General features: G+C 36.2%; 1 protein-coding gene across 4 annotated transcripts; it reads left to right on the forward strand.

Annotated features, from left to right (window-relative positions):
- The first annotated feature begins 179 nt into the window (after nt 1-179).
- On the forward strand, nt 180-26966 carry LOC124988873 (glutathione S-transferase alpha-3-like). 4 transcript variants are annotated; one of them, XM_047558683.1, is made up of 8 exons: nt 198-336; nt 4219-4326; nt 10861-10994; nt 12158-12209; nt 13163-13295; nt 15132-15273; nt 16468-16838; nt 25423-25555. In XM_047558683.1, the coding sequence occupies exons 4-8, from the start codon at nt 12191-12193 to the stop codon at nt 25427-25429; spliced, it is 672 nt and encodes a 223-aa protein (XP_047414639.1). In that variant the 5' UTR covers nt 198-336; nt 4219-4326; nt 10861-10994; nt 12158-12190; the 3' UTR covers nt 25430-25555. The 4 variants fall into 4 exon arrangements, with proteins under 4 accessions (XP_047414638.1, XP_047414641.1, XP_047414639.1 ...); XM_047558682.1 differs by lacking the exon at nt 10861-10994 and having other exon boundaries at nt 180-336; XM_047558685.1 differs by lacking the exons at nt 10861-10994; nt 16468-16838 and adding an exon at nt 26453-26966 and having other exon boundaries at nt 182-336; nt 25423-25554.

Below are 26966 nucleotides of genomic sequence, written 5' to 3' on the forward strand. Positions count from 1 at the left end.
AAAGTAAAACCAAATAAAATAAACTGGCATTTAAAAAAAAAAAAGAAAGAAAAGAAAATGAACTAGCAAATCAGCTATGGCTTCCCTTAGGGAAAGTAATTCTCAGGTTGCCTAGCAACCATCTCAATTAAAAAAAAAAATTCTGTGACAGCTCTCTCGCCACACTGGGGCGCTCTCACCCACACCGGGACACTCTCTCCCTCTCTCTTGCTTTCTCGCTTCTATTTCTGGCAGCTGGCTTCCTCTCCTGTCCTTCAAATATAAACACCAGAAAATTTAGCTAGACATTCTCTAAATCCCCTTTCTCAGAAGATTCCTTTGGCTCAAGAAAGAAAGGTAAGAAACTTGTTCTGGTTGTTTTGCTTCCTGCTTTCTCAACTGAGCTAAAACATAACCGGGTGCGCAAAAACAAAACAAAAGAGAAACTAAAACATGCTTCTAAAAGCTCCCTTGACACTCCTTTCACTATTTAAAATTTGAGCAAATAAAGTCTTAAAAGTCCTTTCTTAACCTTAATGTGTTTCATTTGCCAAACCCAATTTACACATTTTAAATTGTGGGACCTAGACATGACCATAAGCTTCACAGACAAAAACTATAAAATCCATTTCTGTCCATGTATTTGTCCATGGACAAATATTCTGTCCATGCATATTTTATAAATGACTTTTTTCAACCACTGAGTTATAAAAGCTGTATTTTAATTAATCTAAGAAAATTAATTCAGCACATAATACAAAAAATTATCCTCTTAAAATTCATATGTAGCAATTAATCCAAATAACTTTTGGTCATAAGAGTTAATAAATCTTTGGTAAATAAAGCTAGCTTTTAAATATTTAGTAAAATAAAATAAAAATATGTTCAAAATTGTCAGCATTTAAATCTAATGGATATTTTTGCTTGAATCTACCAGTAAAACAGATTACATTGTCTCTGCTAGGTAAGACCTTAAAACAATTGCTTCTTTGACATTTCTGATGCTTGCTTGACTTGTGAGTTAAAGCTATAAGGGCTGGCTACTGGCTCCCCAAAGCCTTGTCCATTTCTTATTGTGAACTGTGTCTTCAGTTTTAAGCCTCTGGATTCTAAGGTCTAGGCAGGTGGCCATGGTAAAAATGTGTGTGTGTCTAAAACTCCTGGGCCACCAGTTACAAGGCAAAGTTCAGGTTCCACCTGCTGGCCATTGTGGAAGGGGTCACAGGGGTATTCACAGCTGCCTGTTTTCTGTCCTAGCTTCTGTACCCAGTGTATAAATTGAAGAACCAGATTGGGTGGGCCCTGTTACATTGCTGTTCTGAGAGTCATATGGGTGCTTGGGACACAGTTTGACTTTGAAGAAGGAGGGATTGGGAAAGGTACTATGTCTGATGTCTCAGAGGCCTTGGTTAAGACAAGGTTGGCTAAAACCAGGTAAGGTGGTGCATACCTATAATCCTTGTGACTTAGGAGGCTGAGGCAGGAGGATTAAAAGTTTGAGACCAGTCTCAGCAACTTAGTACAACCCTAAGCAACTTAGCGAGACTCTGTCTCAAAATAAAAGGGGCTGAAGTTGTGTCTCAGTGGTTAAGCAGCCCTGGGTTTTACTCCCTGTACCCCCCCCCCCAAAAAAAAGACAAGACTGACTGAGTCAAATTTAGCTCAGTTTTGCTTTAAAACAATAAATAAATAAAATAATGACTAAGATCTAAGATAATAACTAGCCTTGTTCTTTATAAACAATTCAAACTATTATTAAAATTAAGTAAATTAAATATGATATAGAAGGAATAGAAGTTTAAAAACCAACTATTTCAAAATAATAATTATATAATATGTATCAAAATCTTTTAGTGAGTTAAAATCTTATACTCTTTTACAGATATTTATAAAATGTCTGAGTCACTCTAAATAAGTTAAAATACAGAAACATTGATAACTAATTATAAAGCTCAGTTCATTTATTTTGACATCTGGTTTCTACATGGTGTAGAAAAGTTAAATATATAAATCTATTAATAATCATAAGAAATTGAGAAAACATCTTTCTAGAAGTTATAAAAATGGTAAATGCTGATATAGGACAATTCTCAATGCTTACTAGTTTTCACTAAAATTTAAGGTTATTAAAAATTAAAAAGTCTAATAAACATGCAATTCTCTATGCAAAGAATAAAAAATAAGTTGTGTGATAAAAAGGCATAGAATACTTTCTTTCATTGAAAAGACAACGTTTGTCTAAATTCAGAGATTTTAAGTAAATTTAATAAAAGGAATAAAAAACAGAAAGAAACTAGTAAGTAGTGGGGAAAGATGCAAAGAATGTTAAAAATATGAGGATATATTTCTGGTATAGAAACTTCAAAATAGAGAAAGAATTTTTTGTTGTTTTTGTCCATGAAGGAATTTTGTGATAGAGTAAAATTTTTATCTGAAAGTGGAATGGCTGGAGTACTCCAGGATGAAAAATATACATAAAATATAAAACTAAAGATTTAAGCAAGTCATGGGAGGTTTGTAAAGGACAAATCTTATTAAAGAAAAGTTGTATGAGATGAAGTTGACTATAATTAAAAGGAAATTTTTATAGGTTTGTCTAAAAGTTAGGCATTCATATACTACCCTGAAAACAAAATTAAGTTCTCTATGTTTAAAGCAGTAGGGTTTTCTTGAAATAGTGATCTGTTCTTAGTAAGAATTGCAAGAGGTTTGGTTTTTAATTCTAAAATCTGCTTTTTGAAAAATTTTCAACCATCTTCTGAACTTTGGCTTTTCCTGTTTTACAATATGCATTTAAGCATGACTCCCTCAACTCTAGTTGACTCCTATATTATTTTTCCCCAGTTCTGACTCTGCTGTGAGGGCCTGAAATTAAAAATGTTTATGTTAACAGCCTAAAATAACTTTAGTACATCTTCAGGGGACTTCATAGAATATGATCATTTTACAGTTGGGGATAGTGTGGTTTCTAGAGGAACTTGTCCAGATGAAGTGATGGACCAGGAGGTCAACCTCATCTCTGTTCAAAACCAAAGTCTAGGTTCGATTTTCTGTTAGTGATTTTCAAAATATGCACAGTAAGCTTTCTGAGTATTTACTCTTTTTAGGTTAAACTGAAGATAAATGTATGGAGTGCCCAGCGTATGACTGGCACTGAAGGAATGTCAGCTCCACTTCATTTACTGTCAAGTGAATATAGTGCCATCCCTCCTGCTAGACCACACAGCAAAATACAAGCTGTAGAGTATTTCATGGAGTTCCAGAGAAGTAAGGAATCAGCAAACTGTGTCCGTGGGAGGAACCTGAACCTTTTGAGCTCCCAGTACACAAATCCTGATGCCTGATTTCTACTTTTGATGCAATGCAGCCTAACTGCCCAAGGACTGAACAGTGACTTTGCTCCTCCTGGTCCTAGCTGTTGGTGGTGTCCTCTGATTTCAGAGCCCTGGCAAGTTCTCGAGGCCTTGACCTGTGTGGTTCTAGTCCCTCCTTGTTTTTGTTTCACGTTGTGATTTTCCATGGCCCCTGGTGACTTTGGTGTGACTGTGGCATTGCATTTCAATTCCATGATGTTTAGTTTCATTAACTGAAAAATGAGAATAAAACCAACTGGTGCCTAAAGCTATTGTGAATATTAGCAATACAATGTATCAAAAGAGATTAGTATTGTGGTAAGATGATTAGATTTTCAATAATTTTTATTGGTGCATTATAGTTATATCTAACAGTGAGATTCATTGTGCCATAATTGTACATGTGCATTACATAATTTGATCAATCTCATTCTCCAGTAACTCCCCTTTCCCTATGTTCCTCCTGCCCCACTCTACTCTACTCTCCCCTCTATTATTTTATTTTTATTTTAATTAGTGCATTATAGTTGTATATTTTTATAAGAAATTCATTGAGGTATATTCATATCTAGACATAGCATAATGTGATAGATTTCATTCTTCATTCGGTTTTAGTTCTCTAGCTCTTCCTCCACCCATTAAGATTCAGGAATTACTGCTATCCACTGTGATCTTTGAACCTGCCAAGAACAGTCACATTTTAACCAATGTGGTCATCAGCCTGGTTTGGTGCAATCTGAGGGTAACACACTGGATCAAGGAATACATTCCAGGAACTTCTCCAAACCTGCCATAAAGCAAGCAGATACTTCTTCAGTATAACTGGTACTATTCTATCATACATCTTAAAGTACATTTTTGATATTATGATTTCATTCATGTTTAGAGAAATCAAGACACAGCAATTGTGATGGCCAAGCCTGTGCTTTACTACTTCAATTCACGGGGCAGAATGGAGTCTATTCGTTGGCTCTTGGCTGCAGCTGGAGTGGAGGTAGGTTCTGAATTAGGACGTATTAATTTGGGCTGAAAATTTTCTGAATCAGAAAGTTTTCTCATATAAGCTACATATGTTTCTTACTGAATGAACTATCCAGAATTGTGCCTTAAATAAAAATTGCCAATTATTAAGAGCTTCACAGACTTGATCTAGTTGTTAATATTTCCTCTCATCAAAGAGCATAAACATTAAAAATAATTTAAGAAACATCACAATTTGTGATGGTTTTTTGACTTGGGTTTAAAAAACTGTAAAACAATTATGTATATATTCAAAATTAGAACCATAAATATTGATTATTTGATGGCATTAAATTATTATTAATGTTTTTGGTGGGATAATGTAGTTATTTTTAAACATTGTTCCTATATTTTAGAGAAACTAATCAAACTGTTTAAGAAGGAAACATAGTCATGTGTCCTTAACAAGGGAGACACCATCTGAGAAACGTGTCTTTAGGCAGTTTTGTTGTACAAACATTATAGAGTGTACCAACACAGAACCAGGGGCTGTAGCCTACTACATCCCTCAGCTATATTGTGTGACCTGTTGTTGCTTAGCCACATGCCTGTGTGGCTTGATACTGTACTGAATACTGTAGGCGATTGTAGCACAATGATAAGCATCTGTGTATCTAAACATAAAAGAGGCACAGTAAACATGGTACAAAAGATGAACTATGAGACATCTATATGCAGCACTCTACCAGGCCTAGAATTTGCAAGTCTGGTAATTGCTCCGAGTGAGTCAGTGAGTGAGTGGTGAGTGAAAGTGAAGGCCCAGGACACTACCTACTGCTATAATTTGTATGTGTAATGTTCCCAGAGGCCCATTTTTTAAAGGTTGGTCCCTAACCCATGGTGCTATTGGGAGGTAATGGAATTGTTTAGAGGTGGAGCCTAGTGGAAGGAGTTATGTCACTGAGGGTGTGCCCATGAAGGGGGTTGTTGGAATGAAGCATCAAAAGATCTAACAACAGAAGCAATAGAGATCTTGTGATTAAATACAAAGAAATTGTGTAGTTGGGTCATATGGTGCTTCAATTGTTAGTGTTTTGAGGAACCTGCATTCTGATTTCTATAGTGACTTCACTAATTTACGTTCCCACCAAGAGTGTATAGGAGTCTTTTTCTCTGGAAACTTGCCAACATTTATTATTTGTACTCTTGATGATTGCCATTCTAACTGGTGTGAGATGAAATACCAGTGTAATTTTGATTTGCATTTTTCCTGATGGCTAGAAATGTTGAACATTTTTTTCACATAATTGTTGGTCATTTGTTCTTCTCTTGAGAAGTGTCTATTTAGTTCATTTGCCTATTTATTGAATATGTACTATATATTACACGTGTGTATATGTATATATATATATATGCACATATATAGTGTGTGTGTGTGTGTGCATGTGTGTGTGTGTGTGCTGAGGTCTTTGTTCTTATAGTTCTTTATGTAGTCCAGATATTAATCCTCTATCAGAAGAGTAGCTGGCAAAGATTCTGTCCTATTCTATAGATTCTCTCTTTACACTGTTAATTTTCAGTGCTGAAAATTTTTAGTTTGATGTTATCCCATTTATTGATTATTGGTATTATTTTTTGAGCTATAGGATTACTAATGAGGAAGTAGCTGCCTATGCCTATATGTTGATGTGTTGTCCTTATGTTCACATCTAGGCAAATTTTCTTATTCCTAGGTCTTTGATTCATTTGTGATTGACTTTTTTGAAAGGTACAAGATATTATTATTTGTTTTTACATATGGATATTCAGTTTTCCCAGCTCTATTTGTTTAAAAGTTTATTTTTTTTCCCATGTAAATTTTTGGCACCTTTGTCAATAACCTGATGACTTTAACTTTGTCTGTGTCTTCTATCTGTTCCATCGGTCTATGTGTCTATTTCATATCAATACCAAAATACTTTTGTTACTATGACCCTAGTATAATTTGAAATTGGGTATTGTGATATCCCAGCCTTACTTTTTTTTTCTCAGAATTGCTTTGGCTATTCTGGGCCTTTTGTTCTTCCATCCAGTTTTAGTATTGCTTTTCCTAGTTCTGAGAAGAATATCATTGGCATCTTGATAGGTATAGTCTTGAACCTATAGATTAGATTGCTTTTGGTGGCATGGCCATTTTAACAATAGTAATTCTGCCTATCCATAAATATGGGATGTCTTTCCATCTTATTTTGTCTTCTTTCATTTCTTTTGTCAGTGTTCTGTAATTTTCCTTACAGAGGTGTTTCACCTTTTTGGTTGGATTTATTTCTAAGAATTTTATATTTTTTGAGCTACTGTTTATGGAATTGTCTTCCTGATTTATTTCTAAGCAGATTCATTATTGGTGTATACAAAAAGCTATTGATTTTGTATTTGCCTTCTTTACTTAATTTATTTATCAGGTATAGAAGTCCTTTGGTGAAGCTTTTAGAATTTTCTAAGAATGGAATTGTAGCATCTGCAAAGGAAATAATTTGACTTCTTCCTTTCCCATTTGTATCCCTTTAATTTTTTTCTCTTTATTATTCGCTGTGTCTAAAGTTTCAAGTATTATGTTGAATAGGAATGGTCAGAGTGGACATCCTTGTCTTGTCCCTGCTTTAAAGAGGAAATACTTTCAACTTTTTCCCATTCAGTATGATGTTGGTTTTGTTTTCATTTTATGTAGCCTTTATGATGTTAAGGTATGTTCCCTCTGTTCCTAATTACTTCAGGACTTTTATAATGAGTGAATATTTAATTTTGTCGGAAGTTTTTTCTGTATCTATTGAGATTATCATGTGGTTTTTGTCCTTGATTCTATTTATGTGCTGTATTATGTTTATTAATTTGATTATACTGAGCCATCCTTGAATCATTGGAATGGAACCAACTTGCTTATGATGTAAAATCTTTTTAATGTATTGTTGAATATGATTTGATAATATCAAGTATTTTTGCATCTGTGTTCATCAAGGTTATTGGTGTATTGTTTTTTTCCTTTGGAATTTCTATCTGGATTTGGTATGAGAGCTATACTGGCTTTGTAGATGAGAGTTTGGATGTATTACCTTACTTTCATTTTATGTAGTATTATTAGGAGCATTGGTGTTAGTTCTTTTTGAAAGGTTCTTTTTAAAATTCAGCTATGGACTTTCATTTGTTGGAAGGGTTTTTTTTATTACTGTTTCAATTTCATTGCTTGTTATTTGGTATGTTTAGGTTTTCTATATAGTCTTAGTTCAATTTTGGTAAATTATATTTGTCTAGAAATTTATCCATTTCTTCTAGATTTTCTAATTTATTTCATCTTTAGATGAAAACATACTCCAATAAATTAGTATCTAAAGATCCTCTGGATTTCAGTGGTGTCCACTTTAATATCTCCTTTTTATATATAATTGAATTAATTTGAGTCTTTCTTTTGGTTATTTTGACTAGGGGTTTATCAATCTAGTTTATCTTCTCAAAGAACCAACTCTTTGCTTCATTGATCCTTCTATTGTTTTATTCTCTCTTACAGGAATTTCAGATCTGATCTTTATTATTTCTTTCCTTCTACTGGTTTTGAGAATGGTTTGGTATTATTTTTTAAGACCTTGAGAGATGTTATTAAGTTATTTATTTGGGATCTTTCTGATTTTTTTGTAGGCACTCATAGTTGTAAATTTTTCTCTTAGATCTGCCTTCAGTGTGTCCAGAGACTTTGATATGTTGTATTTTATTATGCTCAATTCTAAGAACTTTAAAATTTCTCTTCTGATATCTTAAATGACCCACTCATCATTCAAAAGTGTACTGTTCAATCCCTCTGTGTGTTTGTACTCTGTAGTTCTTCTCGTTGTTGATTTCTAATTTCAATCATTATGATTTGAAAAAATGCAAGAAATTATTTCAGCACTTTTATACTTGCTTTGTAGTCTAAAATATAATTTATTTTGGAGAAAGTTCCATGACTAACTGAAAAGAAAATGTATTCATCCGTTATTGGATGAAATATTCTGTGGATGTCTCATAAGTTCATTTGATTAATAGTATAGTTTAAGTCTGTAGCATTTAAAAAAAAATTTATATCTGAATGACCTATCTACTAGTGGGAAAGGCTTTTTGAAGTCACCCGCTATTATCGCATTGGGGCCTATCAGCCTTTTTGTTGAGTAGTGTTTGTTTTATGTAACTAGGTGCACCCGTATTTGGGGCATAAATATTTACTATTGTTATATCTTCTTGTTTGATTTTTCCTTACCATTATGAAGTAACTTTATCTCTTCTGATTAATTTTGGCTTGAAGACTACCACAGTTCCCATTCCACCCAGAGCTTCCCCATAATGTACACTACTATAGACTTTATCACTGCTGTACATATAGATTACATAATATGTATTAATTTTTTCCTTCCTCAATAATAAATTAACTTTAGTGTACTGTAATTTTTACTTATAAATTTTAATTTTTCAAACTTTTGAGTCTTGTAATAAGTTTAAAACACAAACATATTGTACAGCTCTAAATTTTTTTATATCTTTATAAGCTTTTTCCCTCTTAAATTTTAATATTTTTATTTTAACTTAAATTTTTTTTTTGTTAAAAACTAAGACAGATGCACACATTAGCCAAGATATACCCAGTTTTAGGATCATCAATATCACTGTCTTCCATCTCCGCATCTTGTCCCATTGGAAGGTTTCGAGAGCAGTAACATGCAGGGATCTGTTACCTCCTATGATCACCGTAACTAGCCATTAAGGACCTGCCTGATGCTCTTCCTAAGGAGGTATCACTGTGCAGAAATATATTCATGGTGCCTTGCTTGGTTAACTTCTTTTTTCCATCATACAAACTTGCTTGAAACAGATATACCATGAAAATTATTCTCTATTAATGAAAACTTTCCCATATTGAGAGTTCATCTTTTCAGTTTTTAAAGGAGTTTGTTGAGGCCTCAAAACTTCTACTCAACCCTTCCCTGTGAATTTCTTTTTCTTCCATAGTTTTTTATTATTTCGCTGTGCATTCACTAAATTACAGGAAATGTTCAGTTTTGTTATAATCCTATCACACTACTTTCTATAAGCAGTCCATGGTTGAACAAAACACTGTTATGTGGTACTTGACTGTGTATGATAGCTTGAATTTTTTCCCAAATTATTTAATAGAAGGACAGTAGGTAGGTGAATAAATGAAAACTTGTTGGCTTAAATTGGTAAATGTTGAAAGGTATAAGGAGCAATGTTAAAATTTTCTGTTTATTTTATGCATATCAGAAATTTCTATAATAATAGAATTTAAATGTACAATATAAGAAAAAGGAATGCATTTAAAGTGAAAATACATACCACAAATGAAGGATGGACAGGAGACAGTAACAACTGCCAGTTAACCGTGGAACACATTCACTCAGCAATAATTTTGTGGGGTACTTATTAAGAACCAGGTCCTGCATTAGGTTCCAGGGATACACAATGAATACAGCAGACAAGGCCCTGCTTTCTGGCAACCTGTGTATCCATAAGGGACAAGATCAAGCATCTTGAAGGGTTAAAAGACCATTTTTCCTAGTATTTAAGCAGAACCCTGGTAGGTTTCTCTGTGACTCAGCTAAGTGCTGTCCTCTAGAGGCAACACTGAGAAGATGTAGTCCAGAGTAGAGGAACCAGTAACTGCACCAGGGATTTCCTGGGGAGAAAGTCCTGGATAAAATCAGGAAATCTTGTCTTCAGGTGGCAGCAGATAGCAAGGGTTTCAGGGTGCAGTCATGTCCCTTTAGAGGAATTTCTAGGGCATTCCTTCAACTTCATAGCAATATGTTACCAAAGTCTCGGGATGACACTTTCTCCATTCTTCTAAGAGCTTGTGGACTTTAACCTTATCCTTTCTCAATTTCTTGAAGAAACAAGGATACAAGAAATAAAAACTGAATGTCATCCTAGGTTGTATCTTCCTGTAAAGGAGCCCTCTGGTTTCACCATCTTCCAGGTACCACCTTTTGGTCCCAGAGATGTGTTCCAACCCTCTGGGGAGGAGGAAGTACAGGAGGGGAGGAAGGGGTGATGCCAACAGTGCACAGCTTCCTTTTCTCTATCCCAGATGACTGAAGAGAGTAGTGGGCCAGGACTGGTTAGAGATCCTTGCTCAGGCCTTCTGGACTCTCTGTACCCAGAAGCTGTTCATTGCAGCCCCATTCATTCCCATCAGCCTCATAGTCAACATCACACTCCCCACCCCAGTCCACCTTGTTCACCTGCCATGACTACCCATCAACTCTATGTTTTCCTTGAACTGGATGATAAATTGCTGTCCCACACCTCCTCACTGTCTCTGTAATATGATTCTATATGATTATATAGATCCACATGAAAGTATGCCACAAAGCATTTTAGAAAACCCCCAAATTTGGACTTTCACCATCAAGAAGTCTATTAAAGTACATTAACCACTGCAAACACCAGTACTCTTTATTATTTGGTTTATATGGGTCAGGTCTATATTATGTGTTTTGAAAACACTACAATATTCTGTTTAAGACAATACTACAACATCATTTTACAGATGAGCTAAATGAGGCCTAAAAATGTTAAGTGATTATCCCCAGATCACACAGCTAATATAAGATGGAGCCACTGTTGGAACCAAGTCATATTAACATCAAAATCCAGATATCATGATGACTGCTTCCATGGACTGTAAGTTGACAGATTCTGCCTATTAAACTAATTTCACTGTATTAAAAAAACAGATTGTCATATTTGTATTACATATTAGCTACTGCTCAGAGTTTCTGATAAAATAAAAATATCAAGCCTAAGTGACTTGTCTCAAGATAAGGCTTAAATTTAAGCCTTACAGGGTGCAGATCACAAATAAAGTACATTTTCATCTATATTAGAAGAGCTAAAAGTTTTTTAAAAGGATCATATGGTAAAATAGCAGCTCTTTCAAAATCCAAATGATGACTTAGATTTATTAAGCACTTAATAGACACTTGGTACTTTTTTAAGTCCTTTGTAGTCCTTAGTGACTTACTCCACAAATCAACCAAAACATAGGCCAGTTTATTAAAAAACAAAACAAACAAACAAAAAAAATGGTAAGCCCATTTTATAAACTAGGATACTGAAGCACAAGGAAAGTCAGTAAAGTGTCCAAGATCGTCCAAGATCAAGATGGCGGGTCGTTAATGAAGTGACATTCAACATACACAGTCATATCAGAAACCAAAATTTTTAGAGAAAAAAATATTAGTTTGGGGATTCTAATTATTTCCTAAAATTGGGATTTTTATCCTAATGTGCCCCACATTTTCCAGAAGAGGCAATTTTGAAAGCTATAGAAACACTAGAACCCGTTTCACCAATGACGGGGTTCCTGGGACTGTGGTGATGTTAATTATAGCAGAGACTTGACAGAGGCAGGATGTCAGGTGGTTATTGGTCTATGGCATATCTAATGCTGCAGAAGCACAAGACCTTGTTCTGATCTTGGAGACAGGTTTCTTGAGATTTTACAACTCTATAACATGAAAAGATTTTCAGTGTCTTTTTTCCAATGAGAGATTCCTTCCAAATTATGACCTATTCATGGACATAGAATGGAGGTGAAGTGAGCTACAAGAAATAATAGCTGTTTTTGTGACTGATTCCATTTCTTTTTTACTTTTTTCTTTCCTATGCCTTTTTTATGGATCTAAAACAAATTACAAGTAGCAATCATCAGGTGGTTGGTATAACTGCCAAGCTAAAAACTCTTACCCCCTTCATATTATGTAGAGAAAGAAGCCATCCTATTTGAACAGCATACAATACTATGGAATGCTAATAAAGACTCATTTACTGTTTCTGCTTTCCAGTTTGAAGAAAACTTAGTGAAAACCCAAAAAGACATGAAAAAGTTAATAAAAGGTAAGAACACATGTGTGAATGCCTCTTAAGAGGGTTCCTAGAAGATGATTTAAATACTAGACCATTTCTGTGTGTTTGTAAGGATAGTAGTGCTGATGGTGCAAGGGCAGAAAGTGGTAAAAATGTAAGAGTTGGCAACTCTCAGTGTTAAAAAGGGCGAGACCCATTGTGTGAGTATTTGCTAAGGAATGACTCCCCAGGTCCTGTAAATTCCTCTCCTTGTTTTCTCCTGCTTTCTGCACCATGATTGAGCTTCAATCAGCTCAGGAGTCCACACTTCCCTCCCCATCCAAGAATACTCGGGGGCATTCACTAGATGACAGGAGCAGAAACGATTCCAGCGATTAACTTCAGATCTTTCTTTTAAGGGGTTTGATAAGGCAATTCCTTCAGCTTTTTTGTAGGGTTGTTAATGTGACTGTGCTGAATCATGTGGAAGTCCAGCTGAGACAATGAGAGGGAGAAGAACAGGAAGGGCTGCCAGCTGTGGGGTGAAGAACACAGGGATAGCCTGCACACACTGTCCAATGCTGTCATTGGAAAGCACACAGAGGGGCCTACTTAGAAATCTCTCTGAACTGGCCTTGATGTCATGAACACCATGAGACTGTGGGAAATTCCTATTTTGAATGCAAATGGCTTCTGCCCTATCACAGGGTCCCATTTTTTTCCTAAAATATCCACATACATGAGCTAACCACACAAATATTCAGGGAAACACAGTGTACCTAGATGGATGGGAAATTAAAACATCAGTGAAATAATAGATTAAAAGAAGAGAAGATGGGTAAAAAAGAAACAAAAAACTAAAAATAAAGTGTTATCTTACTGGAAAATTTACCAATGGATAATTTTTTTCCTTTTGTATCTTCAGTCATTTTCACCACTGTTTTACATTGTGAACACATCTGATCTATAGAGGTTTCATTCTGTTCATTATCTCCTTCCACAAGATGGAAGTTTGATGTTCCAGCAGGTGCCCATGGTGGAGATTGACGGCATGAAGCTGGTGCAGACCAGAGCCATTCTCAACTACATTGCCACCAAATACAACCTCTACGGGAAGGATGTAAAGGAGAGAGCCCTGTACGGTATATTTTCTATCCTTACATCAACAGATAACATGGAAAGATTTGATGTCCTTCTTTGAGTGAGATAAACTATGGCAGGCAAACTATGACGAGCACCAGGCTGAACCTGGGCATTAACACTGAGTCAAAATGGGCGAGTATTGTGGAGATGCAGAAGAGTAAGCTTGGCCTGGATTCAGGGCAGTGTCATGTAGAACAGGATGCTGTTCATGGAGGCTTGCAAATCCTGAGGAACTGTGAAATCAGGAATGTGGTGTAATCCTGATTCCATTTGCTTAGGCTTTAGAGGGTAAATTCTATGCAGTAGCTTGGGACAGGGAAGGGTTTGAGTGGCTAGACTCGAAGGCCTGGTAAAAGAAGGATCTAAAGCACCTGATTTTCCAGTTCCAGAAAGTATAAGACTGATGGCCAGGAACCTAAGCTCCCCTCTTCTTCTACAGATGGGTCAACTTGATGAGGGTTAGCAGAGTCTGGTGTCAAGACTCGAGAGTGACCCAAAACATTTCATGTAGACTTCAAGAAGCACAACTGATTCAGCACTGGGGTTTAGGTCTCCTCCCTCCTGAACTGGAACTGCTTTATTGAAAATAAAGTCTTGTATGGACTCTGGAAAGTTCCTCAAAAAGTTAAAAAGAGTTACCAATAACCCAGCAATTCCAGTACTAGGAATATACCCAAGAGGAATACAAATGCATCCTGAGTAGTATTTGTGCACAAATGTTCATAGCTGCATTATTCATAATACCCAACAAGTGGAAATAAACTAAACATGCAACAGATGAAGGGATGAAGGAAGGTTCTCTAGTCATACAATGGAATACTTTTGCTGTGCAAGGAGATGAAGTACTGATGCATGTGTCAATGTGGATGAACCTTGACAGCATCATGTCACATAAAAGAAACCAGATGCAGGAGGCCACATATTGTGTGGTTTCTTTAGTATGAATGTGCAGAACACTCATGTGCAGAGGGACAGAAAGTAGATTGGTGGTTTTCTGGAGCTGGAGGAAGGTGTGGAATACATGTTTTTGTAATTCACTCAGCCTGGTAAAAATGTTCTGGAACTGGAGAGTGCTGATATTTGTGGAATTCTGTGAATGTACTAAAAAAAATCACTGAATAGTAACTTTAATTGGATGACAATTATGGTGTGAACATTTGTCAATAAAGCTGCTATTTAAAAAATAATTTTGGCAAGCCTGTTTGAAGCAAAAGAAATAAAACTCTCTTATAATGTGCACTTACTATAACCATATAAAGAATTGCACCAAGTCAGGGTATGTCTTGGGTGGGGTCCCAAGCAATGCAAACATGATTAGCATTGGGCAACAGTACATGGAAAGGGTTAGGGAACATGACTTATGGGAAATAATTGGGAGACTTATGACATTGAACACAAAAGTGAGCCTGAACTGTATAATAGGATGAGAGAGAGGGAGGGACTTTTTTGAGAGGCTGGGCCAGGGACTGTCTTTAGCTTACACAGGAGGCAGGGGTTTAGCTACTGGAATCACACTAAGTTTTGCAGAACATACCACAGCCAAGGAAGAACCCTTGTTTATAGTACCAGTGGTTACAGACACTAAGTCTTCTCAAGACTGTGTCTGAGAAGTCAATAGTGATATTTCTTCCCATGTTTGATCATGTGTATAACATATTTTAGACAAATGTCCACCCTTAGTTTGTTCTATAAGTAACTGGCTTATGGAAGGTGTCCACTGGAAGTGAATTATTTTGCTTCCACCTGATGCTATATTCTCTTAGATTTTTAAATTATAAAATATGGGGCAAGAGGTACTTGACAAAGTATTTTATTGTGTTTTGTTTTCAGAATTGATATGTATTCAGAAGGTGTGGCAGATTTGAATGAAATAATTCTTCATTACCCGTTCCTTCCACCTGGGGACAAAGATGAAAGCCTTACTCAGATCAAAGAGAAATCGAGAAACCGTTATTTTCCTGCCTTTGAAAAGGTAAATGGAAGCTGTTTTCCCTTGGAGGGCACTAAGAGTTTAGCGGGTGTCTTAATCCCAACAGGATGTCTTACCACTTAGAGCTGCTGTGTGAATGGTGGCACATAAGGTGAATGGTGGTTTATGCAACAGATCTTTGCTAGATGTGAAGGTGCATGACTGTAGTCCCATCTCCTTGGGAGGTTGAAACTGGAGCATCTCAAGTTAGAGTTCAGTTTGACCAACATAGTGAGACCTTGTCTCAAAACAAACAAACATACAATAAAACCCCCAAAAGGAAAAAAAAATGTTTATTTCTCATAGTTCTGGAGGTTGAGAAGTATCAAATCAAGGCCCTGGATGATTGGTACCTGGCAAGCTCTGCTTCTTAGTTCATGACTGACTGACCTCTGGCTACGTCCTCACATGGCAGATGGGTCAAGGGAGCTCTCAAGTTCCCATTATAAAAGCACCAATGACATTCCTGAGAGCTCTTTGTATAGGACTTTATTACATTCCGAAGTCCTCAGCTATTAAAAGTATCACATTGAGTGTTGGGATCTCAACGTATGAATTTGGGGACACAGACATTCATTCCATAACAGAAGCAGGAGAAAAACAGTGCCTGGGATTCCTTGGTCATTGACCTTAACTTCCAAAAATCCTGCTTTCATGCTGCTTTAGCACTTTGCCACTCAAGACATTGTGCAAACATAGACTCTGAACAAACATTGCACTAGTTATACTAAGGTTAAATTTTTCAGAAAGTTTTGTTTTACTATAATACAATCTAGAATTTTTTATGTGACAGAATTTCAGGGTCAGAGTTAGTGCTTGGGCTATGGGAAGATCTTAGCACATTGGAGGTTGGACTACGTAGTGCAAAGCACCAAAGTCTTCTGACTCAAGAGCAACATGATGAGAGCAACATATCAGAAAATCTGTTGCCATGTGTAAGGAGACATGAGACCAGCTGCCCATCAGGAGGGTACTGTAGTGTTTCAGGGATGGATGAGAGGTATTCACATAGGCATGGTGGCAGAGGGATGGAGAGGAAGAGGAGATGAAGGGACTGTAACAGAAAATAATCTACAAAATTTAGGACTGTGACTCTCAAATTTTTGAGGAAAGTTGCACAAAAGGGAGGAAATTGAGCTCCATCATTATATACCTATCTAAGAATTCTTTTTGGTCCCACCCCACCATGCTGCACAGAGGAACCAACCATGCCCACAGGGAGGGACACGCTGCAGCAGCTCCCCATCTACCAACTCATGGCTCCCTAGGCTCGCCTCCATCTTGGGACTCAGCAGACCCCTCCACGTGGTAGCCCCCACATTAGACATGGAACAGGGCCTGGAGACAACTACCTGCCACAACACTTGCCACAGTGCTGCATCTCCAAACAGGCTGCCCAATGCCTCCACACAGCTCGCCCTCGCAGCCCCATCCCTGAAAGAGTTTGCCTCCATCCTGGGACATCTCTGCTGCCATCTTGGGTTACTTCAGCTGCCACCACCACCATCATTAACTGGGGCAGCTTCTGTCATGGAACACTGCCCAGGGCCTGGAAGCCCAACATCAAGGTACCTACAGGTTTGACACTGCCACTGCCGCTAACTAGAGATGGCCACTTCCTTCTGGGGACAACAGCCAGGACCTGGAAGAACATCACCAAGGTCCCTGAAGGCTTGACTACACCTGAGAGTCTCTTTTTCTCTTTTCTCCTACTAACAGCCAACTTCTGTTGATTCCTCTTTCACACTTCCTATAATCTAATACCTCTATACTCTCACCTCCTACCTCATAACCATCACATCCTACACTTCCCCCTCCAGCCTCTCTCTTTGTCCTTTAGAAACCAAAGACCCTATTGCAAACCTACTGTTTATATTGTAGATAATAATCAAACACATCATTTCTGTTTATTGTGACAAAACTCTAAATGTCTTAATAGGGGCTATTTGGTTTAAGGCTGCATATTGTTTGCATTGGGTGCTGTTAATATTGATCTCCCCCTTAAAGGCAAGATATTGGAAACCTGCAGGGACACTCTAAATCTTTAGTGTAGAAGCTGTGATACCTCAGATCTTCAGTGCTAGAGGGGAAGACATGCAAACAACATGAAAAAACAAGGGAAGAAAGCTCCTCAAACAAATCAAGATGCCACAATAATAGAATCCATTGATAGCACAGAAGAAATGTCAGAGAAAGAGTTCAGATATACATAGTTAAAATGATCTCCAAAGTAAAGGATGATATAAGAGAGTAAATATAGGCAACAAAAGATCACTTCAATAAAGGGATATGAGAGAATCTGAAAAAAAAAAAAACAGAAATCCTTGAAATGAAGGAAACAATAAACCAAATTTTAAAAATCAGTGGAAAGCATCACCAATAGACTAGATCACTTGGAAGATAGAACCTCAGGCAATGAAGACAAAATATATAATCTTGAAAATAAAGTGGGCCATACAGCGACAATGGTAAGAAACCATGAACAGAACCTCCAAGAATTATGGGATAACATGAAAAGACCAAATTTAAGAATTATCAGGATAGAGGAAGGCACAGAGATACAAACCAAAGGAATGCACAATCTTTTCAATGAAATAATACCAGAAAATTTCCCTAACCTGAAGAATGAAATGGAAAATCAAATACAAGATGCTTATGGGACACCAAATGTACAAAACTACAACAGATCCACACCAAGGCACATTATAATGAAAATGCCTAGCATACAAAATAAGGATAGAATTTTAAAGGCCGCAGAGAGACTAGTTTGGATATCGGCAGATTTCTTGCCCCAGCCCCTCAAAGCTAAGGAGGCCCTGGAACAATATATACCAAGCTCTGAAAGAAAATGGATGCCAACCAAGAATCTTATATCCAGCAAAATTAAGTTTTAGATCTAATGATGAAATAAAAACCTTCCATGAAAAATAAAGTTAAAAGAATTTACAATTAGAAAGTCTGCACTAACAAACATTCTCAGCAAAATATCCCATGAGGAGAAAATGAAAAACAACAATGAAAGAGAGAAAAGGGAGGATCTACACTAAAGGAAAGGCCAATCAAAGGAGAAACTAAGTCAATTTAAAAACCAAAAATAAAACAAAATGACCTGGAATACAAATAATATCTCAGTAATAACTCTTGTTAATGATCTACACTCATTAATCAAAAGACAAAGATTGGAAGATTGGATTTATAAAAAAGACCCAACAATATGCTGCCTTCAAGAGACCCATCTCATAGGAAAAGACTTCCACAGACTAAAAGTGAAAGGATGGGAAAAAAAATATCACTCTCATGGACTGCATAAAAAAGCAGGGGTTTCCATCCTTATATCAGATAAAGTGGACTTCAAGCCAGAGTTTTAAGGGATGAAGAAGGATATTTCATACTGCTTAAGGCAATCATACATCAACAATACATAACTATCATAAATATTTATGCCCCAAACAATGGAGCATCTATGTATATCAAACAAACCCTTCTCAATTTTAGGAATCAAATAGACAACAACACAATAATACTGAGTGACTTTAACACACTGCTATCACCACTGAAGATCTTCCAAACAAAAACTAAACAAAGAAACTATAGAACCCAATAACACAATCAATAACTTCAGCTTAACAGACATATATAGAATATTCCATCCATCAATGAGCAAATACACTTTTTTTCTCAGCAGCACATGGATCCTTCTCTAAAATAGACCGTGTGTTATGCCTCAAAGCAACTCTTAGCAAATACAAAAAAATAGAGATACTACCCTGCATTCTATCAGATCTTAATGGAATGAAATTAGAAGTCAATGATAAAATAAAAAATAGAAACTACTCCAACACCTGAAGACTAAACAATATGCTATAAAATGATGAATGGATAGCAGAAGACATCAGGGAGGAGATAAAAAAATTCTTAGAGATAAAGGAGAATACCATTACAACATATCAAAATCTCTGGGACATTATGAAGGCAGTGCTAAATGGAAAGTTCATTGCATTGACCTCATTTTTTAAGAAAATAAAAGTAAACAAATAAATGACCTAACATTACATTTTAAAGCTCTAGAAAAAAGAAGAATAAATCAGCACTAAAAAGTAGTAGAAGACAGGAAATAATTAAAATCAGAGCTGAAATCAATGAATCTGAAACAAAAGAAACAATTGAAAAATGGACAAAACAAAAAGTTGCTTCTTTGAAAAAGAAATAAAATTGATAAACCCTTAGCCACACTAATGAAGAGGAGAGAGAAAACTCAAATAACTAAAATTCATGCTGAAAAAGGAAATATCACAACAGACACTATTAAAATACAGAAGATAATCAGAAACTATTTTGTAAACTTGTAATCCAACAAAATAGAATATTTCAAAGACATTGACAAATTTCTAGAGACATATGATCTATCCAAACTGAATCAAAAGGACATACACAATTTAAACAAATCAATTTCCAGTAATGAAATAGAAGATACCATCAAAAGTCTACCAACCAAGAAAAGTCCAGGACCAGACAGATTTTCAGCTGAGTTCTACAAGAACTTCAAAGAAGAACTAAAACCAATACTCCTCAAAGTATTCCATGAAATAGAAAAGGAAGGAACCCCTCCAAATTCATTATATGAGGCTACTATTACCCTGATACCAAAACCAGACAAAGATACATCAAGGAAAGAAAACTTCAGACCAATATCCCTGATGAACATAGACAAAAAAATTCTTAATAAAATACTGGAAAATCAAATACAAAAACATGTTAAAAAGATAGTGCGCCATGATGGAGTAGGGTTCATCTCAGGGTGAAGGGTTGGTTCACCATACAAAAATTAATAAACATAATTCATCACATCAGTAGACTTAAAGTCAATAATCACATGATTTTCTCAATATAAGCAGAAAAAGCATGTGACAAAATATAGTCCCCTTCATGTTCAAAACACTAGAAAAACTAGGGATAGTAGGAACATACCTCAACATCATAAAAGCCATAAACGCTGAACCAAGGCCAACATCATTCTAAATGGAGAAAAATTGAAAGCATTCCCTTGAAAAACTGGAATAAGACAGAGATACCCTCTTTCACCACTTCTATTCAACATAGTCCTTGAAACTCTAGCCAGAGCAATTAAACAAAGGAAAATGGAAAAGAAGAACTCAAAACTATTTACCAATGACATGATTCTATATTTAGAGGATCCAAAAAATTCCACTAGAAAACTTCTAAAACTAATAAATGATTTCAGCAAACTAGCAGGATATAAAATCAACACCCATAAATCTAATGCATTTCAATACATCAATGATGAATCCTCTGAGAAATTAAGAAACCTACCCCATTTACAATAGCCTCAAAAAAAATAAACTTGGGAATCAACCTAACAAAAGAGGTGAAGGACCTCTACAATGAAAACTACAGAAAGCAATCATGAAATTCATTTGGAAAAATAACAGACCCAATAGCCAAAGCCATCTTTAGCAAGAAGAGTGAAGCAGGAGTCATCACAATACCAGACTTAAACTATACTACAGAGCCATTCTAACGAAAACGGCATGGTATTGGCACCAAAATAGGCAGGTAAACCAATAGTACAGAATAGAATTCGTGATGAAAAAGGAAAGATCACAAGAGACACCATTGAATACACAATATAATTAGAAGCTACTTTGAAAATCTATACTCCAACAAAATAGAAAATTTCAAAGACATTGACAAATTTTTAGACATATGATCCTCCCAAACTGAACCAGAAAGACATACACAATTTAAACAAATCAATTTCAAGCACCAAAATAGAAGAAGCCATCAAAAGCCTACCAACCAAGAAAAGCCCAGGACCAGATGGATTCTCAGCCGAATTCTACAAGACTTTTAAAGAAGAACTAATACCAATACTCCTCAAAGTATTCCAGGAAAGAGAAAAGAAGGGAACCCTTTCAAACTCATTCTATGAAGCTAGTATCACTCTGATACCAAACCCAGATAAAGATACAACAAGGAAAGAAAACTTTAGACTAATATCCCTGATGAACATAGATGCAAAAATACTTAACAAAATTCTGGCAAATTGCATACAAAAACATTAAAAAGATAGTGCACCATGATCAAATGGGGTTCATCCCAGGGATGCAAGTTTGGTTCAATATCTGGAAATCAGTAAATGTAATTAATCACATCAATAGACTTAAAATTAAGAATCATATGATTATTTCAATAGATGCTGAGAAAGCATTTGATAAAATACAGCACCCCTTTATGCTTAAAACACTAAAAAAAAAAAAAAAAATAGTAATAGTAGGAACATACCTGAACACTGTAAAGGCTAACTATGCTAAGCCCATGGCCAACATCATTCTAAATGGAGAAAAACTGAAAGCCTTCCCCCTAAAAACTGGAACAAGACAGGGATGCCCTCTTTCACCATTTTTATTCAACATAGCCCTTGAAACACTAGCCAGAGCAATTAGACAGACCAAATAATTAAAGGGATATGAATGAGAAAAGAAGAACTCAAGTTATCACTATTTGCCAATGACATGATTCTATATTTAGAGAATCCAAAAAACTCCACTAGAAAACTTCTAAAACTAATAAATGAATTCAGCAAAGTAACAGGATATAAAATCAATACACATAAATCTAATGCATTTCTATTCATAAGTGATGAATCCACTGAAAGAGAAATTAGGAAAACCACTCCATTCACAGTAGCCTCAAAAAAAAAATACTTGGGAATCAATCTAACAAAAGAGGTGAAAGACCTCTACAATGAAAACTATAGAAAACTAAAGAAAGAAATTGAAGAAAACCTTCAAAGATGAAAAGATCTCCTGTATTCTTGGATAAGCAAAATTAATATTGTCAAAATGGCCATTCTACCAAAGGCACTATACAGATTCAATGCAAATCCAATTAAAATCTCAATGACATTCCTCATAGAACTAGAGAAAGCAATCATGAACTTCATCTGGAAGAACAAGAGACCTCGAATAACCAAAACAATCCTGAGCAGAAAAAGTGAAGCAGGAGGTATCTCAATACCAGGCCTTCTACTATACTACAGAGCAATAGTAACAAAAATGGTGTGGTATTGACACCAAAATAGACAGGCAGACCAATGGTACAGAATAGAAGACACAGAGACAAAACCACATAAATACAGTCACCTCATACTAGGCAAAGGAGACAAAAACATACAATGGAGAAAAGACCCTCTTCAACAAATGGTGCTAGAAAAACTAGAAATCCATATGCAGTAAAATGAAATTAAATCTCTATCTCTCACCCTGCACAAAACTCAATTCAAAATGGATCAAGGACTAAAGAATTAGACCAGAGATCCTGCACCAAATAGAAGACAAAGTAGGCCCAAATATTCATCATGTTGGCTTAGGACCAGACTTCCTTAACAAGACTCCCAAAGCACAAGAAATCAAAGCAATAATCAATAAATGGGATGGATTCAAACTAAAAGCTTTTTCTCAGCAATGGATACAATCAAGAATTTGAAAAGAGAGCCTACAGAGTGGGAGAAAATCTTTTCCACATGCACTTCAGATAGAGCACTAATCTCCAAAATTTATAAAGAACTTACAAAACTTTACACCAAAACTACAAAGAACCCAATCAATAAATGGACCAAGGAACTGGACAGACACTTTACAGAAGAAGATATACAGGCAATTAATAAATAAATGAAAAAGTGTTCAACATCTCCAGTAATTAGAGAAATGCAAATTAAAACAACTCTAAGATTTCATCTTACTCCAATTAGAATGGCTATTATCAAGAACACAAACAATAATAGATGTTGGCGTGGATGCGGGGGAAAAGGCACACTTGTACATTGCTGGTGGAATTGCAAATTGGTGTAGCCACTCTGGTAAGCAGTGTGGCGAATCCTCAGAAAACATGGAATGGAGCCACCTTTTGACCCTGTTATCTCACTCCTCGGTTTATACACAGACTTAAAATTAGCATACTGCAGTAACGCAGTCACATCAATGTTTACAGAAGCTCAATTCACAATAGCTAGATTGTGGAACCAACCTAGATGCCCTTCAACAGATAAATGGATAAAGAAACCATGGTATATATACACAATGGAATATTATTCAGTCATAAAGAAGAATAATATTATGGCATTTTCAGATAAAAGGATGGAATTGGAGATTATCATGCTAAGTGAAATAAGCCAATTCCAAAAAACCAAAGGCCGAATGTTTTCCCTGATAAGTGGATGATGATATATAATGGGGGTGGGGGGTTGGAGGATGAGAGAAGAATGGAGGAATTTTAGATTACATAGAGGGAAATGAGAGGGAGGAGGGTATGAAAAATGGTGGAATGAGACAGACATCGTTACCCTATGTAAACATATGATTACACAAATGGTATGAATCTATATTATGTGCAATCATAGAAATGAAAAGTTGTACCCCATTTGTGTAGAATGAATCAAAATGCTCTCTGTAAAAATAAAAAAAATTTTTAATTGATAATTAAATATAACAAAAGATTTTTAACCTCACTCAGAATAAGAGATACATCAATTATCACTAACTTATATGCTACCATTCACCTATTAATGGGCAAACATTTAAAACTATGACAGTGTATTGTTTTGGCAAGGCTTTTAGTAATACCCATTCTTGCATCTTGCTCATGAGAATGCAAAATGATAAAATCCAGATGGAATATGTGGTAAGGAAAATAAAAATAACCTAGTGGGCTGGAGTTCTGGTTTAGTGGTAGAACACTTGCCTAGTAAGTGTGAGGCATTGGTTTCATTCCTCAGTACCACAGAATAAATAAAATAAAGTTATTATAAAAAAGAAAAAAATACTATTTCAAGATAAAAATTACCTGAAATCATGCTGAACAAAAATTATAAAACAAAATTGATCATAATTGATACAGTAAACTTATAAACAAAGACTAACTGCTTAATTCCCACTTTCAGAGTACTATATCATTCTGTCATTCATTCATTCAATAAATGTTAAATCATTTCTTGCATGTAGATCCCAGGCAAGGAGGTAAGAATTTAAGTGTGATAAAACCCTCCAATTTACCCTCCTGGTCCTTGTGGAGCTGATGGTTTAGGGCACATCACCTCATGACAAGCTTTCCAGCCATTATAACTTAAAGTCATTCATACCATGAAACCCAAGAGTCCCTTGAACATAAATGAATTGTGCAAATGACATTATGAATTTGATCTTATTGTTTTGTTATTGTTTTGTTTTGAACCAATCAAAGATTTGTACTTTTTGTACACATAGTCTGATAGCATGTTTGGCAAAATACTATCTTTTATTAGTAAGTGCCGTATGTTATTTTCTCTTAATTCATCATGATCTCAGTATTACTGGGATATTTTAACAAATCATATATTACCCAGAAAATTTTTATCAAACTCTTATATATCCTTATATATCCATAAACACTGATAGGTAAAAAAGACAAAGATTCATTAAACTCCAAAGAGAAGAATTTATACCCTCGGATGCTGGCTTTATCGTATGTATCCATTTCTCTATTTCTTTCTCCACAAATAAAATATCATTTTTCATGTATTTCAAAATAAGTTCTGGACATCAGTTCAGTTCATCCTTAGATAATTCCACACACAGGTTATACATAATGTTAAGGGTCAGATCCAATGTCAGAAGATAGGTGACAAATTGAAGTGTAATTAAATCCCAGAGATAGAACCAGAAGAACATCAAAAAAGTAGACGAGAGGAGAAACGGAAACACTGAGATGATGTGCTTCTGTGTGAAAGTGTTGTCCTGTAGATAGAAGAGTTACCCCTGGGAGGTTACAAATAGAACAAAGTGGAGAGGAACATCCTCAAATTTCAGGGCTCTTCTCTTGTAGGGTGTGGGGCAGAGAGAAACATGGTGCAGCCCTTGGTGCGTGAGGAAGATGCAGGTCAGGGTGGGAGGGTCCCTGGGCTTGAGCAGAAGAAGGAACAGAGCCCCACTTTTTACCCTCCCTCAGGAGTCAGGGACCTTGAGAAAGATCATCTGGGCAGCTCCATGCCTTCCCCGAGGGCAGTACATGGGGATAGTTGGGCTGAGAGCCTCAGGGACAACCTGGGGCCCGGGCCTGGCTATGTGTGGTCATGATCTGACTCCTCCCACTCTGCAGGTGCTAAAGAGCCACGGACAAGACTACCTTGTTGGGAACAGGCTGAGCAAGGCCGACATTCACCTCACTGAACTTCTCTACCACACAGAAGAGCTTGACCCCAGCGTTCTGGCCAACTTCCCTCTGCTGAAGGTGATCTCTCTCAAGCCGTCAGAGAGGCCTACACCTCCCATCTTGAATCTAATATTTGAACACCAGGACTGGTGGTGTTCTGATTTTCTGTCATCGCAGACTTTACCCTCTCTCACCTGATCTCTAAAAAAGATTTTCTAAGCTCTGGTTCTGAATAATGAAAAGCATCTTATACAAGGAAATGTGAGGTGGATGCTACCCCAAGAAGTAAATTTTTCTTTGTCTAATGAGAAATACCCAGGGCCCAGCTTTCTCACAGGTCCCTATTCCATTTGGGTTCTGATCATGGTTTCTCTGGAATCCCCTATATCCCATATATGCCCTTGTCTTTGCACACTGAGTCTATCCATACAAATCTCTTTCTATCTGATCTCTTCCCTCAGTTTGGGTTCCTACCCACAGACATCATATTTCTTTCTGCACACCTCCCTCCCTCACGCCCTACCCACTCCATAAGTCCCATCTTTATCTCTCAGTGTGACCATTTGTAGTGACTGCCACCTGCATTTTCCAGTCTATTTCTATCATCATTTCTAACTCAGTTTCCCTGTATCTTCAGCTCACCTGTTTGAGTGCTTCTTTGTACCCACATGTGACAGGCATGATGTTTTTCTTTATATCATACAATAGCAACGAATCTACAGAGTTAAAGTGTAAGGCAGAAGAGAGGATGGCTGGAACTGAATACAGTTTTTAAAGAGAAGTTGAGGAAATTACTATAGAGCTTTATTTTCTAACTCTTATCTTTATTCTCATTGGTTGTCTATTTCCCAGACAGCATGCTGTGCTGATGAAGGGATTCAGTTGGTCTTTATCAAGGAGGGGTGCAGATTTCCTGGTTGAATTAATGGGAGTTGGTTTGGGCTCCACCCTGAGGCTGTGTTCTTTTGCATTGCAGGCCCTGAAAACCAGAATCAGCAACCTACCCACAGTGAAGAAGTTTCTGCAGCCTGGCAGCCAGAGAAAGCCTTTTGAAGACGAGAAATTTGTTGAAGAATTAAAGAAGAGTTTTGGTTAAATAAGGCTGGACATTCAAGACAAATAGTCTATATTTTTGCAAAAATGAAATGTTTTGCCTAAATGTTGATACAGATTATTGTGAATCTAAAAAGATTTTCCAAAGTTTATGTACTAATTCAGTTAGAAATGAGCTATGCAGACTTCTTTGCAATGTAGTCTATTTGGTTTTGGTCAAGTCCAAAATCATGATCACTTCCTAGGACATCTCCTTGAATTTAAATAAAAAAGAGGATATATTCAAAAATTGTCATATAACATTTGTCATATACTATGTCAAAGAAAATTAAGTAGAAATTTTCATCTCATATTCTGATCTATGCAAAAATGGTCTTTCCCTTTTGTGTTTTGCTTTCTTTCTCAACAAAATCAATAAATTTTTGTAAATAATCATT

This window comes from Sciurus carolinensis, chromosome 7 (genome assembly GCF_902686445.1).
Source record: "Sciurus carolinensis chromosome 7, mSciCar1.2, whole genome shotgun sequence".
NCBI lineage: Eukaryota > Metazoa > Chordata > Mammalia > Rodentia > Sciuridae > Sciurus > Sciurus carolinensis.

Bases quoted from the DNA above. Each gene is read 5' to 3' on its own strand.
- LOC124988873 (XM_047558682.1), top strand. From the start codon at position 4,243: ATGGCCAAGCCTGTGCTTTACTACTTCAATTCACGGGGCAGAATGGAG. The intron at 12,210-13,162 runs GTAAGAACACAT...TCCTTCCACAAG, and splicing joins CATGAAAAAGTTAATAAAAG to ATGGAAGTTTGATGTTCCAG. The intron at 15,274-16,467 runs GTAAATGGAAGC...CATGCTGCACAG, and splicing joins ATTTTCCTGCCTTTGAAAAG to AGGAACCAACCATGCCCACA.